The 20814-nt window shown below is 50.1% G+C and overlaps 2 protein-coding genes across 5 annotated transcripts in view; one reads left to right on the forward strand and one right to left on the reverse strand.

Moving 5' to 3' along the window:
- The window catches only part of LOC137571110 (uridine-cytidine kinase-like 1), a 190396-nt gene extending 184526 nt beyond the window's left edge, over window positions 1-5870 (reverse strand). Inside the window, exon 1 of one of the 3 annotated variants that reach the window (XM_068279810.1) lies at window positions 5672-5870. In XM_068279810.1, coding sequence (XP_068135911.1) covers window positions 5672-5706 — 35 coding nt within the window. In that variant the 5' untranslated portion in view covers window positions 5707-5870. Of the gene's footprint in view, window positions 1-3426; window positions 3517-5442; window positions 5509-5671 lie in introns of those variants that run through there. The other 2 variants (XM_068279809.1, XM_068279808.1) reach the window with 2 other exon arrangements.
- DNAJC5G (DnaJ heat shock protein family (Hsp40) member C5 gamma) overlaps window positions 5870-20814 on the forward strand; it is a 58086-nt gene continuing 43141 nt past the window's right edge. Inside the window, exon 1 of one of the 2 annotated variants that reach the window (XM_068279811.1) lies at window positions 5870-6057. The gene's annotated coding sequence lies outside the window, so the exon portion shown is untranslated. Of the gene's footprint in view, window positions 6058-11295; window positions 11391-20814 lie in introns of those variants that run through there. The other variant, XM_068279813.1, reaches the window with a different exon arrangement.

A 20814-nucleotide genomic window follows, 5' to 3' on the forward strand; every position in this document is an offset into this window, starting at 1 on the left:
GACAAATTTCAGCCTGAAGAATGGGATCCTAAATCAAGGAAGTGTCCCAGAAAAAGCAGGCATACCTAAGATAGACTGGTGCCTGCAATTATCACAGGTACAGGCTAAGCTAGCACTTGTAGTACCTCACACAGAGGCTATAGTGGCACTTGTAATAGTACATCACACACAGGCATACAGCCAAAAGAGGCGCAGGGAAAAAATGGCGCATGGTAATGTAATAAAACGCTATATACCGTTGTTATAAAAACGGTAAATAACGTTTTAAGATTACTGCCCTGAATAAACTCCTGTTTGTTTATTGGCTTCTTACTTGCTTTGCTCTCCCCGATGTGAAGCCATAGGTGCTGGGTGGCTGCCCTCGTCAGCTCAAGGCAAATGACCACGCTGTTCATCCATCCGCGGTCAGGAGCTCCTCTAGTCTCTGCTGCTACCGGCATTGCTTACAGGGCACACTTGAAGCTGCACTGTGGTGCTTGCCGTAAAACATTAAAACGATAGATGGTGCTATTTCACATAGGGTTGCAAAACTATATCTAAATATTGTTAGTGCAGGCTTGATTAAAAGTTGTGTAGCACAGTGGTAAAGAACTGGTCTACCAAGTGAATCTTGCAAGTTCGAATCTGCTCAATCTTGTTTTTTTATTTTATTTACTTTAGTAGATAGAGATACTGCTGCTATCTCTAAATTAATAAAAGATTAGTTTAAAAATACTTTTTTTATGAAGTAAAAGTTTTGTGCTTTTAATATCCCAGCTGCATAACATAAGCAAGGTTAAGAAGGAAGTGGAAACTGATGAAAAATAGCTGTAGTGGTTCTCTTTGACTAATCAGTAAAGCTATTTTTCGTCAGTTTACAGCCAGTAATTCCTTGTCTCTCATTTTATTCTGTGTCCCCACTTCCTTTTGAACCTTGTATGGGCTCTATTCATAAAAAAGTTGTTGCGAGAAAACTCCTGGAGGGAAAATACCGCAGCGGTATTTTACACTTCTGGGTGGTCATTCATAAAAATCTTGCCAGCTGCGATAGCAGAGCGGAGATCTCCCGCTGAAGGCTGGCGGTAAGCTGTCGGAAGGCATGCGGAAACACTTCAGCCGGCAGAGTCCCTCTGTGCGCTGCTCTCTCTGGGAGGTCTGTCCCATTCACTTGTATGTAATCCGCAGGCTTCTCGCTACACCAGAGGAAGCGTTATTTCCCATCTGCATGCAGCTGCGATAGCAGAGCGGAGATCTCCCGCTGAAGGCTGGCGGTAAGCTGTCGGAAGGCATGCGGAAACACTTCAGCCGGCAGAGTCCCTCTGTGCGCTGCTCTCTCTGGGAGGTCTGTCCCATTCACTTGTATGTAATCCGCAGGCTTCTCGCTACACCAGAGGAAGCGGTATTTCCCATCTGCATGCAGCTGCGATAGCAGAGCGGAGATCTCCCGCTGAAGGCTGGCGGTAAGCTGTCGGAAGGCATGCGGAAACACTTCAGCCGGCAGAGTCCCTCCGTGCACTGCTCTCTCTGGGAGGTCTGTCCCATTCACTTGTATGTAATCCGCAGGCTTCTCGCTACATCCGAGGAAGCGGTATTTCCCATCCGCATGCAGCTGCCATAGCAGAGCGGAGATCTCCCGCTGAAGGCTGGCGGTAAGCTGTCGGAAGGCATGCGGAAACACTTCAGCCGGCAGAGTCCCTCCGTGCGCTGCTCTCTCTGGGAGGTCTGTCCCATTCACTTGTATGTAATCCGCAAAATCAGAGGAAGCGGTATTTCCCATCCGCATGCAGCTGTGATCGCAGAGCGGAGATCTCCTGCTGAAAGCTGGCGGTAAGCTGTCGGAAGGCATGCGGAAACACTTCAGCCGGCAGAGTCCCTCCGTGCGCTGCTCTCTCTGGGAGGTCTGTCCCATTCACTTGTATGTAATCCGCAGGCTTCTCGCTACATCCGAGGAAGCGGTATTTCCCATCCGCATGCAGCTGTGATCGCAGAGCGGAGATCTCCTGCTGAAGGCTGGCGGTAAGCTGTCGGAAGGCATGCGGAAACACTTCAGCCGGCAGAGTCCCTCCGTGCGCTGCTCTCTCTGGGAGGTCTGTCCCATTCACTTGTATGTAATCCGCAGGCTTCTCGCTACATCCGAGGAAGCGGTATTTCCCATCCGCATGCAGCTGCGATAGCAGAGCGGAGATCTCCCGCTGAAGGCTGGCGGTAAGCTGTCGGAAGGCATGCGGAATCACTTCAGCCGGCAGAGTCCCTCCGTGCGCTGCTCTCTCTGGGAGGTCTGTCCCATTCACTTGTATGTAATCCGCAAAATCAGAGGAAGCGGTATTTCCCATCCGCATGCAGCTGTGATCGCAGAGCGGAGATCTCCCGCTGAAAGCTGGCGGTAAGCTGTCGGAAGGCATGCGGAAACACTTCAGCCGGCAGAGTCCCTCCGTGCGCTGCTCTCTCTGGGAGGTCTGTCCCATTCACTTGTATGTAATCCGCAAAATCAGAGGAAGCGGTATTTCCCGTCCACATACCGCTTCCTCTAAACTTTATGAATGGCCATTTTGTTACTTTTTTCTAGATAAATCTAGAAAAACACTGGAGAAGGCGGAAATTTCTCGCTCTGCTGGGGGATTGTAGATTTTCATGCGGGAACAGCTTTTATGAATGCCCACTTTGCTAAATGGTCGGGAAAGTCTGCTGTTTTGAGCGGAAAACTTGCGGTAAGGTTTTATGAATAGAGCCCTATATGTTGTGCAGCTGGGATATTAAAAGCACAAAAAACTTTTACTTAAAAAAAAAGAGTATTTTTAAACTAATCTTTTATTAATTTACCAATAGCAGCACATCTATCAATTAATAAAAATAATAATGGAGCATTGACTGGATTCGAACCAGCACCTGCACAAAAATATCACCAATGTCCTGTGCTTTACCACTGTACTATACAAATAGTCAACTGAGTTGTACATTTCTCTGAACCATAATTTTCTCTTCCATGTGCAATAATGTAATTATAGAACGCTAAATAGCGTTTTATACTAAATTGAATGGCGGCTCCATAATGTTCCTACAGAGCTGTGCGCCATTTTTCCCTGCCCCCGTTCTAACACAGTGCATCGCATACAAGCTATGCTGGCACTTGTAGTTCATCACACACAAGCTTTACTGGCACTTGTACTGCATCACATACAGACTATACTTGCACTTGAAATGCAGAGTGCCCTACATGTACAAGTATAGCCTGTATGTGATGCACTACAAGTCCTAGAATAACCTGCATGTGGTGAACTACAAGTACAAGTCTGTATGGACCTGTGTACAAGGCACTACAAGTACTGGCATAGCCTGTGTACAATTCACTAGAAGTGTCAGCATAGCCTGTACCTGATTTAGGTGCTCTATCGAGGCATGTTAAGCCATGAATGCCGCCCATTGCCCACTCCCCCAGCTGTCACTCACACAGCTCGTTTCTCCGCAGGGAACTGGTAGGATCCTCTGAGTGCCTCTCCTGGTCTGACGAGCTTCTTCATGGTGCAGTTGGCTCCCGTCCTCCTGATTCCTGTCCTCTCCGGTCCCTGTCCTCCTCCTCCCGGAAGTCCTTTGAGCCGGTTTGAGCCATGAGCCTCTGCCTCCCTCCAACAGACAGCAGCCCTGCACGCCGGGACACCCAAGCGTCACGTGAGCGGCAGCTCCAGCCAATCACGCTGCACGCTGTCACTGACTTCCGGAATCTGCGCTACTCATAGGCCGGCAGGCAGGAACTGGAGCAGAGGAGGGCGCAGATGTCCGTTTCTACCCGCTGTGTTGTCGAAAGCCAATTGATGGCACAATTGATGGCATTCATGGATCTGGAGTCGGGACGCAGACAGTTTGGAGCTAGTCTACTTTAGGGGACCCACCGCAAATCCCCATAGACACTTTCACCTGGGCTGCAAAACGGAACAAATGTCTTCCGTTTGCTTGTTTAAACCTCCACAAGCCTTATATCCCTGGGTAGCTAAGCATGTCCTCTAACGAATTTTGCGGTTTCGGTCAAAAAAAAAGTTGGAACTGACTGTACAGGAGCCGCCGAACTGCCGCAATTTCGGGTCCGTCAGCCATCTTTGTTCTGCTCTGCAGGTCGTTTCTTCCTCCTCATTGGAGGGATTGTTAGGTGGGGGCGTGCCAGCTTCTGTCAGCAGCTAACAAACCCTCCAATGAGGAGAAAGAAAGGACCTGCACAGCAGAAGGAAGATGGCCGACGGAACCGAGATTAAGGCCGTTCGGCGGCTCCTACACAGCCCATTTCAACTTTTTTTTGACCGAAAACCTCACAGTTCGTTACAGGATATGCTTACCTATCCGTGGGTATAAGGCTTGTGGGGGTTTAAACAAGGTGAAAGCGGACATTTGTTCCGTTTCTGCAGCCCAGCTGAAAGTGTCTATGGGGATTTGCGGTGGGTCCCCTAAAGTAGACTAGCTCCGACAGTTTTCAATGCGCCCTTTGAACGTGCCTTGGGGGCCTTCCCACAAATCCGGCCCTGTGTATATGGGAGGAGGAGGAGACAGGCTGTGCTGTATATGGGGGGAGGAGACAGGCTGTGCTGTACACACACAGTAGGAGGGGGAGCCGCCTCTCTCAGTATCACGCCTGAGCTATATATAGTAGCGGGAGGGAGGGGCGGATATACAAGGGGGCGGGGCGAGGGGGACACAGTAGCAGCTAGAGATGGGAAGTTCGGATCTTTTCAATGATCCGGATGATTCGAATCGGATCATTGAAGAGATCCGGATCTTTGATCCGAATCTCGGATCATTTTACTACCGGAAGCATTCGGGGGTGAAATGAACAGCAGGACAGGTCTGTGGACAGGAGAAGGGGAGGGAGTGGACACACAGAGAAGGGGAGAAGATGGACAGAGGGCAGGGAGTGGACAGAGAAGGGAGGAGGGACGAGCAGAGAGCAGAAATGTTTGCACGTAATACCCACATGCTGAAGTCATATGCTTTACATATATTTCACCTATATGTTCATCTGTACACTTTGAAAGAAAAGGTCGCACAGTGAAAGAAAGCATTCCCAGAAGATAAGTGCAGCTGTTTAGTGCGAGTGGAGGAGGATCATATTGCGCTGCAATCACAGTGCCTGCAAAGTTACTGAGCTGTGCTGAGCCAAAAGCTTCCAATGTGATCACTGTGCAGCACTACGGAACAGCCAGTCTATAATGGGCAGCACGTTATAGCCAGTATGTGTGCTCTACACATATCTGGCAGTGGCACCCATGTCCCCTCTCTCCCATCTACCTGTCTCCCTGCAAGGCTGCCTCCCCTGAGTCCCCTCCAACAGAGCGATCCATCTCTGCTCTGCTTCCAATGTGATCACTGTGCACAACTACAGAACAGACAGCCTATAATGAGCAGCACATTACAGCCAGTATGTGTGCTCTACACATATCTGGCAGTGGCACCCATATCCCCTCTACCTCTCTCATCTACCTGTGGCTGTGCAAGGCGGCCTCCCCTCCAACAGAGCGATCCATCTCTGCTCTGCTTCCAAGACCCCGCTGCCCGCTGGGAGGGGGCGTGTCGCTCCTGGCCCCGCCCCTTTTGCGATCCGAATCGTTCATTTTGATGATTCGGATGATCGACTCATAAAATAGATTCGGATCAAAGATCCGAATCGTTCATGATCCGGACAACACTAGTAGCAGCACGCGGGACGCACCTGTGGGATCTCCCTCGCGCAGCTTCTCCCGCCATCTTCACTCTGCAGACACGTCACACGCCCCGCCCACTGTGCTCTAGCCGCTCACACGTCACGTGCCGTGGGCGGGGAGGCCGCGGCGGCCATACTGAGTGAGGGCGGGTGACGTTTTCTGCCCCGCCTCCTGTAGGAGAATCTGTCACTAGGGGCGGAGCGTGTCAGGGGCGGGGTATACGGAGATGAGCGCAGCCGTGGTGACGGTTTGCCCACACTTGACATGGCGGCGGTGGCAGGGGAGATGACGTCACCAGTGTCAGGCTGTACGGTGTCTGTGTGTGGGCGGAGCCTGCAGCTGAGTTCCGGGATTGCTGGGCACGAGCCGCTGGAAGGAGGAAGCCGCCTCACCTGTGAGTACTTACCTGCCCCTCCCCCCACACCTGCCTGCTGTGTACTTACCTGCCCCTCCCTCTGTGTACTTACCTCTCTGCCCCTCCTCCCCAGCCTGCTGTGTACTTACCTCTCTCTGCCCCTCCCCCCACACCTGCTGTGTACTTACCTGCCCCTCCCTCTGTGTACTTACCTCTCTGCCCCTCCTCCCCAGCCTGCTGTGTACTTACCTCTCTCTGCCCCTCCCCCCACACCTGCTGTGTACTTACCTGCCCCTCCCTCTGTGTACTTACCTCTCTGCCCCTCCTCCCCAGCCTGCTGTGTACTTACCTCTCTCTGCCCCTCCCCCCACACCTGCTGTGTACTTACCTGCCCCTCCCTCTGTGTACTTACCTCTCTGCCCCTCCTCCCCAGCCTGCTGTGTACTTACCTCTCTCTGCCCCTCCCCCCACACCTGCTGTGTACTTACCTGCCCCTCCCTCTGTGTACTTACCTCTCTGCCCCTCCTCCCCAGCCTGCTGTGTACTTACCTCTCTCTGCCCCTCCCCCCACACCTGCTGTGTACTTACCTGCCCCTCCCTCTGTGTACTTACCTCTCTGCCCCTCCTCCCCAGCCTGCTGTGTACTTACCTCTCTCTGCCCCTCCCCCCACACCTGCTGTGTACTTACCTGCCCCTCCATCTGTGTACTTACCTCTCTGCCCCTCCTCCCCAGCCTGCTGTGTACTTACCTCTCTCTGCCCCTCCCCCCACACCTGCTGTGTACTTACCTGCCCCTCCCTCTGTGTACTTACCTCTCTGCCCCGCCTCCCCAGCCTGCTGTGTACTTACCTCTCTCTGCCCCTCCCCCCACACCTGCTGTGTACTTACCTGCCCCTCCCTCTGTGTACTTACCTCTCTGCCCCTCCTCCCCAGCCTGCTGTGTACTTACCTCTCTCTGCCCCTCCCCCCACACCTGCTGTGTACTTACCTGCCCCTCCATCTGTGTACTTACCTCTCTGCCCCTCCTCCCCAGCCTGCTGTGTACTTACCTCTCTCTGCCCCTCCCCCCACACCTGCTGTGTACTTACCTGCCCCTCCCTCTGTGTACTTACCTCTCTCTGCCCCTCCTCCCCAGCCTGCTGTGTACTTACCTCTCTCTGCCCCTCCCCCCACACCTGCTGTGTACTTACCTGCCCCTCCCTCTGTGTACTTACCTCTCTCTGCCCCTCCTCCCCAGCCTGCTGTGTACTTACCTCTCTCTGCCCCTCCCCCCACACCTGCTGTGTACTTACCTGCCCCTCCCTCTGTGTACTTACCTCTCTGCCCCTCCTCCCCAGCCTGCTGTGTACTTACCTCTCTCTGCCCCTCCCCCCACACCTGCTGTGTACTTACCTGCCCCTCCATCTGTGTACTTACCTCTCTGCCCCTCCTCCCCAGCCTGCTGTGTACTTACCTCTCTCTGCCCCTCCCCCCACACCTGCTGTGTACTTACCTGCCCCTCCCTCTGTGTACTTACCTCTCTCTGCCCCTCCTCCCCAGCCTGCTGTGTACTTACCTCTCTCTGCCCCTCCCCCCACACCTGCTGTGTACTTACCTGCCCCTCCCTCTGTGTACTTACCTCTCTCTGCCCCTCCTCCCCAGCCTGCTGTGTACTTACCTCTCTCTGCCCCTCCCCCCACACCTGCTGTGTACTTACCTGCCCCTCCATCTGTGTACTTACCTCTCTGCCCCTCCTCCCCAGCCTGCTGTGTACTTACCTCTCTCTGCCCCTCCCCCCACACCTGCTGTGTACTTACCTGCCCCTCCCTCTGTGTACTTACCTCTCTCTGCCCCTCCTCCCCAGCCTGCTGTGTACTTACCTCTCTCTGCCCCTCCCCCCACACCTGCTGTGTACTTACCTGCCCCTCCCTCTGTGTACTTACCTCTCTCTGCCCCTCCTCCCCAGCCTGCTGTGTACTTACCTCTCTCTGCCCCTCCCCCCACACCTGCTGTGTACTTACCTGCCCCTCCCTCTGTGTACTTACCTCTCTGCCCCTCCTCCCCAGCCTGCTGTGTACTTACCTCTCTCTGCCCCTCCCCCACACCTGCTGTGTACTTACCTGCCCCTCCCTCTGTGTACTTACCTCTCTGCCCCTCCTCCCCAGCCTGCTGTGTACTTACCTCTCTCTGCCCCTCCCCCCACACCTGCTGTGTACTTACCTGCCCCTCCCTCTGTGTACTTACCTCTCTGCCCCTCCTCCCCAGCCTGCTGTGTACTTACCTCTCTCTGCCCCTCCCCCCACACCTGCTGTGTACTTACCTGCCCCTCCCTCTGTGTACTTACCTCTCTGCCCCTCCTCCCCAGCCTGCTGTGTACTTACCTCTCTCTGCCCCTCCCCCCACACCTGCTGTGTACTTACCTGCCCCTCCCTCTGTGTACTTACCTCTCTGCCCCTCCTCCCCAGCCTGCTGTGTACTTACCTCTCTCTGCCCCTCCCCCCACACCTGCTGTGTACTTACCTGCCCCTCCCTCTGTGTACTTACCTCTCTGCCCCTCCTCCCCAGCCTGCTGTGTACTTACCTCTCTCTGCCCCTCCCCCCACACCTGCTGTGTACTTACCTGCCCCTCCCTCTGTGTACTTACCTCTCTGCCCCTCCTCCCCAGCCTGCTGTGTACTTACCTCTCTCTGCCCCTCCCCCCACACCTGCTGTGTACTTACCTGCCCCTCCCTCTGTGTACTTACCTCTCTGCCCCTCCTCCCCAGCCTGCTGTGTACTTACCTCTCTCTGCCCCTCCCCCCACACCTGCTGTGTACTTACCTGCCCCTCCCTCTGTGTACTTACCTCTCTGCCCCTCCTCCCCAGCCTGCTGTGTACTTACCTCTCTCTGCCCCTCCCCCCACACCTGCTGTGTACTTACCTGCCCCTCCCTCTGTGTACTTACCTCTCTGCCCCTCCTCCCCAGCCTGCTGTGTACTTACCTCTCTCTGCCCCTCCCCCACACCTGCTGTGTACTTACCTGCCCCTCCCTCTGTGTACTTACCTCTCTCTGCCCCTCCTCCCCAGCCTGCTGTGTACTTACCTCTCTCTGCCCCTCCCCCCACACCTGCTGTGTACTTACCTGCCCCTCCCTCTGTGTACTTACCTCTCTCTGCCCCTCCTCCCCAGCCTGCTGTGTACTTACCTCTCTCTGCCCCTCCCCCCACACCTGCTGTGTACTTACCTGCCCCTCCCTCTGTGTACTTACCTCTCTCTGCCCCTCCTCCCCAGCCTGCTGTGTACTTACCTCTCTCTGCCCCTCCCCCCACACCTGCTGTGTACTTACCTGCCCCTCCCTCTGTGTACTTACCTCTCTCTGCCCCTCCTCCCCAGCCTGCTGTGTACTTACCTCTCTCTGCCCCTCCCCCCACACCTGCTGTGTACTTACCTGCCCCTCCCTCTGTGTACTTACCTCTCTGCCCCTCCTCCCCAGCCTGCTGTGTACTTACCTCTCTCTGCCCCTCCCCCCACACCTGCTGTGTACTTACCTGCCCCTCCCTCTGTGTACTTACCTCTCTCTGCCCCTCCTCCCCAGCCTGCTGTGTACTTACCTGCCCCTCCCCCCCTGCCTGCTGTGTACTTACCTGCCCCTCCCTCTGTGTACTTACCTCTCTGCCCCTCCTCCTCCCCCCGCGGCCTGCCTACAGTGTACTTACCTCTGTGTTACCCGCACTCACCCTGCCTGCTGTATACTTACTTCCCCTCTCTCCTGTGTACTTACCTCTCTCTGGCCCTCCTCCCACCTCCTGTATTATTTCCTCTGTGTTACCCACCTTGCCTGCCGTGTACCTACCTGTGTGTACCCCGCCTGCCGTGTACCTACCTGTGTGTACCCCGTCTGCCTGCCGTGTACCTACCTGTGTGTACCCCGCCTGCCTGCCGCGCACCTACCTCTGTGTACCCCGTCTGCCTGCCGTGCACCTACTTGTGTGTACCCCGCCTGCCTGCCGTGCACCCACCTCTGTGTACCCCCTCTGCCTGCCGTGTACCTACCTGTGTGTACCCCGCCTGCCGTTAACGTACCTGTGTGTACCCCGCCTGCCTGCCGTGTACCTACCTGTGTGTACCCCGCCTGCCTGCCGTGTACCTACCTGTGTGTACCCCGCCTGCCTGCCGTGTACCTACCTGTGTGTACCCTGCCTGCCTGCCGTGTACCTACCTGTGTGTACCCCGTCTGCCTGCCGTGTACCTACCTGTGTGTACCCCGTCTGCCTGCCGTGTACCTACCTGTGTGTACCCCGTCTGCCTGCCGTGTACCTACCTGTGTGTACCCCGTCTGCCTGCCGTGTACCTACCTGTGTGTACCCCGTCTGCCTGCCGTGTACCTACCTGTGTGTACCCCGTCTGCCTGCCGTGTACCTACCTCTGTGTATCCCGTCTGCCTGCCGTGTGCCTACCTCTGTCTACCCCGTCTGCCTGCCGTGTGCCTACCTCTGTGTACCCCGTCTGCCTGCCGTGTACCCCGTCTGCCTGCCGTGTACCCCGTCTGCCTGCCGTGTACCCCGTCTGCCTGCCGTGTACCTACCTCTGTGTACCCCGTCTGCCTGCCGTGTACCTACCTCTGTGTACCCCGTCTGCCTGCCGTGTACCTACCTCTGTGTACCCCGTCTGCCTGCCGTGTACCCTCCTCTGTGTACCCCGTCTGCCTGCCGTGTACCCTCCTCTGTGTACCCCGTCTGCCTGCCGTGTACCCTCCTCTGTGTACCCCGTCTGCCTGCCGTGTACCTACCTCTGTGTACCCCGTCTGCCTGCCGTGTACCTACCTCTGTGTACCCCGTCTGCCTGCCGTGTACCTACCTCTGTGTACCCCGTCTGCCTGCCGTGTACCTTCCTCTGTGTACCCCGTCTGCCTGCCGTGTACCTTCCTCTGTGTACCCCGTCTGCCTGCCGTGTACCTACCTCTGTGTACCCCGTCTGCCTGCCGTGTACCTACCTCTGTGTACCCCGTCTGCCTGCCGTGTACCTACCTCTGTGTACCCCGTCTGCCTGCCGTGTACCTACCTCTGTGTACCCCATCTGCCAGCGTGGTTAGGTCTGGGGTCGGGCAACGGGGTTGGGTCTGGGGTCGGGCAGCGGGGTTGGGTCTGGGGTCGGGCAGCGGGGTTGGGTCTGGGGTCGGGCAGCGGGGTTGGGTCTGGGGTCAGGTAGTATCCATGTTGTCCCTTTGTTCAGGATGTTGTGTGTATGATAAGCTGATTACTGGACGCCAGGTCACAGTGCATCTTCTCTTACTGGATTATCTGTCAGTCAAATACGCAGCTGAGGAGAGACATCCCCGATCAGACTGAGGTAATGGGAGGCGTCGCTTTGTGAGAGCTGCGGTCAGAATTCTAACTGGGACTGTCTAGTGAGAGGTAATAGGGGTGTAATGTGACTGCACAGTGTGCCTGTAATGGGGTATAAACACACTATGTACACAGGGAATGTGAGGAGTAATAGGGGTGTGATGTGTGTAATGTGACTGCATAGTGTGCCTGTAATGAGGTATAACACACTATGTACACAGGGAATGTGAGAAGTAATAGGGGTGTGATGTGTAATGTGACTGCACAGTGTGCCTGTAATGAGGTATAAACACACTATGTACACAGGGAATGTGAGAAGTAATAGGGGTGTGATGTGTGTAATGTGACTGCACAGTGTGCCTGTAATGGGGTATAAACACACTATGCACACAGGGAATGTGAGGAGTAATAGGGGTGTGATGTGTAATGTGACTGCACAGAGCGCCTGTAATGAGGTATAAACACACTATGTACACAGGGAATGTGAGAAGTAATAGGGGTGTGATGTGTGTAATGTGACTGCACAGTGTGCCTATAATGAGGTATAAACACACTATGTACACAGGGAATGTGAGAAGTAATAGGGGTGTGATGTGTGTAATGTGACTGCACAGTGTGCCTGTAATGAGGTATAAACACACTATGTACACAGGGAATGTGAGGAGTAATAGGGGTGTGATGTGTGTAATGTGACTGCACAGTGTGCCTGTAATGAGGTATAAACACACTATGTACACAGGGAATGTGAGGAGTAACAGGGGTGTGATGTGTGTAATGTGACTGCACAGTGTGCCTGTAATGAGGTATAAACACACTATGTACACAGGGAATGTGAGGAGTAATAGGGGTGTGATGTGTAATGTGACTGCACAGTGTGCCTGTAATGAGGTATAAACACACTATGTACACAGGGAATGTGAGGAGTAATAGGGGTGTGATGTGTAATGTGACTGCACAGTGTACCTGTAATGAGGTATAAACACACTATGTACACAGGGAATGTGAGGCGTAATAAGGGTGTGATGTGTAATGTGACTGCACAGTGTGCCTGTAATGAGGTATAAACACACTATGTACACAGGGAATGTGAGAAGTAATAGGGGTGTGATGTGTAATGTGACTGCACAGTGTGTCTGTAATGAGGTATAAACACACTATGCACACAGGGAATGTGAGGAGTAATAGGGGTGTGATGTGTAATGTGACTGCACAGTGTGCCTGTAATGAGGTATAAACACACTATGTACACAGGGAATGTGAGGAGTAATAGGGGTGTGATGTGTGTAATGTGACTGCACAGTGTGCCTGTAATGAGGTATAACACACTATGTACACAGGGAATGTGAGGCGTAATAAGGGTGTGATGTGTAATGTGACTGCACAGTGTGCCTGTAATGAGGTATAAACACACTATGTACACAGGGAATGTGAGAAGTAATAGGGGTGTGATGTGTGTAATGTGACTGCACAGTGTGCCTGTAATGTGGTATAAACACACTATGTACACAGGGAATGTGAGGAGTAATAGGGGTGTGATGTGTAATGTGACTGCACAGTGTGCCTGTAATGAGGTATAAACACACTATGTACACGGGGAATGTGAGCAGTAATAGGGGTGTGATGTGTAATGTGACTGCACAGTGTGCCTGTAATGAGGTATAAACACACTATGTACACAGGGAATGTGAGCAGTAATAGGGGTGTGATGTGTGTAATGTGACTGCACAGTGTGCCTGTAATGAGGTATAAACACACTATGTACACAGGGAATGTGAGAAGTAATAGGGGTGTGATGTGTAATGTGGCTGCACAGTGTGCCTGTAATGAGGTATAAACACACTATGTACACAGGGAATGTGAGAAGTAATAGGGGTGTGATGTGTAATGTGACTGCACAGTGTGTCTGTAATGAGGTATAAACACACTATGTACACAGGGAATGTGAGGAGTAATAGGGGTGTGATGTGTAATGTGACTGCACAGAGCGCCTGTAATGAGGTATAAACACACTATGTACACAGGGAATGTGAGGAGTAATAGGGGTGTGATGTGTGTAATGTGACTGCACAGTGTGCCTGTAATGAGGTATAACACACTAGGTACACAGGGAATGTGAGAAGTAATAGGGGTGTGATGTGTGTAATGTGACTGCACAGTGTGCCTGTAATGAGGTATAAACACACTATGTACACAGGGAATGTGAGGAGTAATAGGGGTGTGATGTGTGTAATGTGACTGCACAGTGTACCTGTAATGAGGTATAACACTATGTACACAGGGAATGTGAGAAGTAATAGGGGTGTGATGTGTAATGTGACTGCACAGTGTGCCTGTAATGTGGTATAAACACACTATGTACACAGGGAATGTGAGAAGTAATAGGGGTGTGATGTGTGTAATGTGACTGCACGGTGTGCCTGTAATGAGGTATAAACACACTATGTACACAGGGAATGTGAGGAGTAATAGGGGTGTGATGTGTGTAATGTGACTGCACAGTGTGCCTGTAATGAGGTATAAACACACCATGTACACAGGGAATGTGAGGAGTAATAGGGGTGTGATGTGTGTAATGTGACTGCACAGTGTGCCTGTAATGAGGTATAAACACACTATGTACACAAGGAATGTGAGGAGTAATAGGGGTGTGATGTGTAATGTGACTGCACAGTGTGCCTGTAATGTGGTATAAACACACTATGTACACAGGGAATGTGAGGAGTAATAGGGGTGTGATGTGCATAATGTGACTGCACAGTGTGCCTATAATGAGGTATAAACACACTATGTACACAGGGAATGTGAGGAGTAATAGGGGTGTGATGTGTGTAATGTAGCTGCACGGTGTGCCTATAATGAGGTATAAACACACAATGTACACAGGGAATGTGAGAAGTAATAGGGGTGTGAGGTGTGTAATGTGGCTGCACAGTGTGCCTGTTATGAGGTATAAACACACTATGTACACAGGGAATGTGAGGAGTAATAGGGGTGTGATGTGTGTAATGTGACTGCACAGTGTGCCTGTAATGAGGTATAAACACACTATGTACACAGGGAATGTGAGAAGTAATAGGGGTGTGATGTGTGTAATGTGACTGCACAGTGTGCCTATAATGAGGTATAAACACACTATGTACACAGGGAATGTGAGGAGTAATAAGGGTGTGATGTGTAATGTGACTGCACGGTGTGCCTGTAATGAGGTATAAACACAATATGTACACAGGGAATGTGAGGAGTAATAGGGGTGTGATGTGTGTAATGTGACTGCACAGTGTGCCTGTAATGAGGTATAAACACACTATGTACACAAGGAATGTGAGGAGTAATAGGGGTGTGATGTGTAATGTGACTGCACGGTGTGCCTGTAATGAGGTATAAACACACTATATACACAGGGAATGTGAGGAGTAATAGGGGTGTGATGTGTGTAATGTGACTGCACAGTGTGCCTGTAATGAGGTATAAACACACCATGTACACAGGGAATGTGAGGAGTAATAGAGGTGTGATGTGTGTAATGTGACTGCACAGTGTGCCTGTAATGAGGTATAAACACACCATGTACACAGGGAATGTGAGGAGTAATAGAGGTGTGATGTGTGTAATGTGACTGCACAGTGTGCCTGTAATGAGGTACTAACACACTACAGTATGTACACGGGGAATGTGAGGAGTAATAGGGGTGTGATGTGTGTAATGTGACTGCACGGTGTGCCTGTAATGAGGTATAAACACACTATGTACACAGGGAATGTGAGAAGTAATAGGGGTGTGATGTGTGTAATGTGGCTGCACAGTGTGCCTGTAATGTGGTATAAACACACTATGTACACAGGGAATGTGAGAAGTAATAGGGGTGTGATGTGTGTAATGTGACTGCACAGTGTGCCTGTAATGAGGTATAAACACACTATGTACACAGGGAATGTGAGAAGTAATAGGGGTGTGATGTGTGTAATGTGACAGCACAGTGTGCCTGTAATGAGGTATAAACACACTATGTACACAGGGAATGTGAGGAGTAATAGGGGTGTGATGTGTAATGTGACTGCACAGTGTGCCTGTAATGAGGTATAAACACACTATGTACACAAGGAATGTGAGGAGTAATAGGGGTGTGATGTGTAATGTGACTGCACAGTGTGCCTGTAATGTGGTATAAACACACTATGTACACAGGGAATGTGAGGAGTAATAGGGGTGTGATGTGTATAATGTGACTGCACAGTGTGCCTGTAATGAGGTATAAACACACTATGTACACAGGGAATGTGAGGAGTAATAGGGGTGTGATGTGTGTAATGTGACTGCACAGTGTGCCTATAATGAGGTATAAACACACTATGTACACGGGGAATGTGAGGAGTAATAGGGGTGTGATGTGTGTAATGTGACTGCACAGTGTGCCTGTAATGAGGTATAAACACACTATGTACACAGGGAATGTGAGAAGTAATAGGGGTGTGATGTGTGTAATGTGACTGCACAGTGTGCCTGTAATGAGGTATAACACTATGTACACAGGGAATGTGAGAAGTAATAGGGGTGTGATGTGTAATGTGACTGCACAGTGTGCCTATAATGAGGTATAAACACACTATGTACACAAGGAATGTGAGAAGTAATAGGGGTGTGATGTGTGTAATGTGACTGCACAGTGTGCCTGTAATGAGGTATAAACACACCATGTACACATGGAATGTGAGGAGTAATAGAGGTGTCATGTGTGTAATGTGACTGCACGGTGTGCCTGTAATGAGGTATAAACACACTATGTACACAGGGAATGTGAGGAGTAATAGGGGTGTGATGTGTGTAATGTGACTGCACGGTGTGCCTGTAATGAGGTATAAACACACTATATACACAGGGAATGTGAGGAGTAATAGGGGTGTGATGTGTGTAATGTGACTGCACAGTGTGCCTCTAATGAGGTATAAACACACTATGTACACAGGGAATGTGAGGAGTAATAGGGGAGTGATATGTGTAATGTGACTGCACAGTGTGCCTGTAATGAGGTATAAACACACTATGTACACAGGGAATGTGAGGAGTAATAGGGGTGTGATGTGTGTAATGTGACTGCACAGTGTGCCTGTAATGAGGTATAAACACACTATGTACACAGGGAATGTGAGGAGTAATAGGGGTGTGATGTGTGTAATGTGACTGCATAGTGTGCCTGTAATGAGGTATAAACACACTATGTACACAGGGAATGTGAGGAGTAATAGGGGTGTGATGTGTGTAATGTGACTGCATAGTGTGCCTGTAATGAGGTATAAACACACTATGTACACAGGGAATGTGAGGAGTAATAGGGGTGTGATGTGTGTAATGTGACTGCACAGTGTGCCTGTAATGAGGTATAAACACACTATGTACACAGGGAATGTGAGAAGTAATAGGGGTGTGATGTGTGTAATGTGACTGCACAGTGTGCCTGTAATGAGGTATAAACACACTATGTACACAGGGAATGTGAGAAGTAATAGGGGTGTGATGTGTGTAATGTGGCTGCACAGTGTGCCTGTAATGAGGTATAAACACACTATGTACACAGGGAATGTGAGAAGTAATAGGGGTGTGATGTGTAATGTGGCTGCACAGTGTGCCTGTAATGAGGTATAAACACACTATGTACACAGGGAATGTGAGAAGTAATAGGGGTGTGATGTGTAATGTGGCTGCACAGTGTGCCTGTAATGAGGTATAAACACACTATGTACACAGGGAATGTGAGGAGTAATAGGGGTGTGCTGTGTAATGTGACTGCACAGTGTGCCTATAATGAGGTATAAACACACTATGTACACAGGGAATGTGAGAAGTAATAGGGGTGTGATGTGTGTAATGTGGCTGCACAGTGTGCCTGTAATGAGGTATAAACACACTATGTACACGGGGAATGTGAGACGTAATAGGGGTGTGATGTGTAATGTGGCTGCACAGTGTGCCTGTAATGAGGTATAAACACACTATGTACACGGGGAATGTGAGACGTAATAGGGGTGTGATGTGTAATGTGACTGCACAGTGTGCCTGTAATGAGGTATAACCACACTATGTACACAGGGAATGTGAGGAGTAATAGGGTTGTGATGTGTGTAATGTGGCTGCACAGTGTGCCTGTAATGAGGTATAAACACACTATGTACACAGGGAATGTGAGGAGTAATAGGGGTGTGATGTGTAATGTGACTGCACAGTGTGCCTGTAATGAGGTATAAACACACTATGTACACGGGGGGAATGTGAGAAGTAATAGGGGTGTGATTTGTGTAATGTGACTGCACAGTGTGCCTGTAATGAGGTATAAACACACTATGTACACAGGGAATGTGAGGAGTAATAGGGGTGTGATGTGTGTAATGTGACTGCACAGCGTGCCTGTAATGAGATATAATACACACTATGTACACAGGGTATGTGAGGAGTAATAGGGGTGTGATGTGTAATGTGACTGCACAGTGTGCCTGTAATGAGGTATAAACACACTATGTACACAGGGAATGTGAGGAGTAATAGAGGTGTGATGTGTGTAATGTGACTGCAAAGTGTGCCTGTAATGAGGTATAAACACACTATGTACACAGGGAATGTGAGACGTAATAGGGGTGTGATGTGTGTAATGTGACTGCACAGTGTGCCTGTAATGAGGTATAAACACACTATGTACACAGGGAATGTGAGAAGTAATAGGGGTGTGATGTGTGTAATGTGACTGCACAGTGTGCCTGTAATGAGGTATAAACACACTATGTACACAGGGAATGTGAGGAGTAATAGGGGTGTGATGTGTGTAATGTGACTGCACAGTGTGCCTGTAATGAGGTATAAACACACTATGTACACAGGGAATGTGAGAAGCAATAGGGGTGTGATGTGTGTAATGTGACTGCACAGTGTGCCTGTAATGAGGTATAAACACACTATGTACACAGGGAATGTGAGGAGTAATAGGGGTGTGCTGTGTAATGTGACTGCACAGTGTGCCTGTAATGAGGTATAAACACACTATGTACACAGGGAATGTGAGGAGTAATAGGGGTGTGATGTGTGTAATGTGACTGCACAGTGTGCCTGTAATGAGGTATAAACACACTATGTGCACAGGGAATGTGAGGAGTAATAGGGGTGTGATGTGTGTAATGTGACTGCACAGTGTGCCTGTAATGAGGTATAAACACACTATGTACACAGGGAATGTGAGAAGTAATAGGGGTGTGATGTGTAATGTGACTGCACAGTGTGCCTGTAATGAGGTATAAACACACTATGTGCACAGGGAATGTGAGGAGTAATAGGGGTGTGATGTGTATAATGTGGCTGCACAGTGTGCCTGTAATGAGGTATAAACACACTATGTACACAGGGAATGTGAGAAGTAATAGGGGTGTGATGTGTAATGTGGCTGCACAGTGTGCCTGTAATGAGGTATAAACACACTATGTACACAGGGAATGTGAGGAGTAATAGGGGTGTGATGTGTGTAATGTGACTGCACAGTGTGCCTGTAATGAGGTATAAACACACTATGTACACAGGGAATGTGAGGAGTAATAGGGGTGTGATGTGTATAATGTGGCTGCACAGTGTGCCTGTAATGAGGTATAAACACACTATGTACACAGGGAATGTGAGAAGTAATAGGGGTGTGATGTGTAATGTGGCTGCACAGTGTGCCTGTAATGAGGTATAAACACACTATGTACACAGGGAATGTGAGGAGTAATAGGGGTGTGATGTGTGTAATGTGACTGCACAGTGTGCCTGTAATGAGGTATAAACACACTATGTACACAGGGAATGTGAGAAGTAATAGGGGTGTGATGTGTAATGTGACTGCACAGTGTGCCTGTAATGAGGTATAAACACACTATGTACACAGGGAATGTGAGGAGTAATAGGGGTGTGATGTGTAATGTGGCTGCACAGTGTGCCTGTAATGAGGTATAAACACACTATGTACACAGGGAATGTGAGGAGTAATAGGGGTGTGATGTGTGTAATGTGACTGCACAGTGTGCCTGTAATGAGGTATAAACACACTATGTACACAGGGAATGTGAGGAGTAATAGGGGTGTGATGTGTGTAATGTGACTGCACAGTGTGCCTGTAATGAGGTATAAACACACTATGTACACAGGGAATGTGAGGAGTAATAGGGGTGTGATGTGTGTAATGTGACTGCACAGTGTGCCTGTAATGAGGTATAAACACACTATGTACACAGGGAATGTGAGGAGTAATAGGGTGTGATGTGTGTAATGTGACTGCACGGTGCGCCTGTAATGAGGTATAAACACACTATGTACACAGGGAATGTGAGGAGTAATAGGGGATGTGATGTGTAATGTGACTGCACAGTGTGCCTGTAATGAGGTATAAACACACTATGTACACGGGGGGAATGTGAGAAGTAATAGAGGTGTGATGTGTGTAATGTGACTGCACAGTGTGCCTGTAATGAGGTATAAACACACTATGTACACAGGGAATGTGAGAAGTAATAGGGGTGTGATGTGTAATGTGACTGCACAGTGTGCCTGTAATGAGGTATAAACACACTATGTGCACAGGCATTGTGAGGATTAATAGGGGTGTGATGTGTGTAATGTGACTGCACAGCGTGCCTGTAATGAGGTATAAACACACTATGTACACGGGGGGAATGTGAGAAGTAATAGAGGTGTGATGTGTGTAATGTGACTGCACAGTGTGCCTGTAATGAGGTATAAACACACTATGTACACAGGGAATGTGAGAAGTAATAGGGGTGTGATGTGTAATGTGACTGCACAGTGTGCCTGTAATGAGGTATAAACACACTATGTGCACAGGCATTGTGAGGATTAATAGGGGTGTGATGTGTGTAATGTGACTGCACAGCGTGCCTGTAATGAGGTATAAACACACTATGTACACAGGGAATGTGAGAAGTAATAGGGATGTGATGTGTAATGTGGCTGCACAGTGTGCCTGTAATGAGGTATAAACACACTATGTACACAGGGAATGTGAGAAGTAATAGGGGTGTGATGTGTGTAATGTGACTGCACAGTGTGCCTGTAATGAGGTATAAACACACTATGTACACAGGGAATGTGAGGAGTAATAGGGGTGTGATATGTGTAATGTGACTGCACAGTGTGCCTGTAATGAGGTATAAACACACTATGTACACAGGGAATGTGAGGAGTAATAGGGGTGTGATGTGTAATGTGACTGCACAGTGTGTCTGTAATGAGGTATAAACACACTATGCACACAGGGAATGTGAGGATTAATAGGGGTGTGATGTGTGTAATGTGACTGCACAGCGTGCCTGTAATGAGGTATAAACACACTATGTACACAGGGAATGTGAGAAGTAATAGGGATGTGATGTGTAATGTGGCTGCACAGTGTGCCTGTAATGAGGTATAAACACACTATGTACACAAGGAATGTGAGGAGTAATAGGGGTGTGATGTGTAATGT

This window comes from Hyperolius riggenbachi, chromosome 4, assembly GCF_040937935.1.
Source record: "Hyperolius riggenbachi isolate aHypRig1 chromosome 4, aHypRig1.pri, whole genome shotgun sequence".
NCBI classification, from domain to species: domain Eukaryota; kingdom Metazoa; phylum Chordata; class Amphibia; order Anura; family Hyperoliidae; genus Hyperolius; species Hyperolius riggenbachi.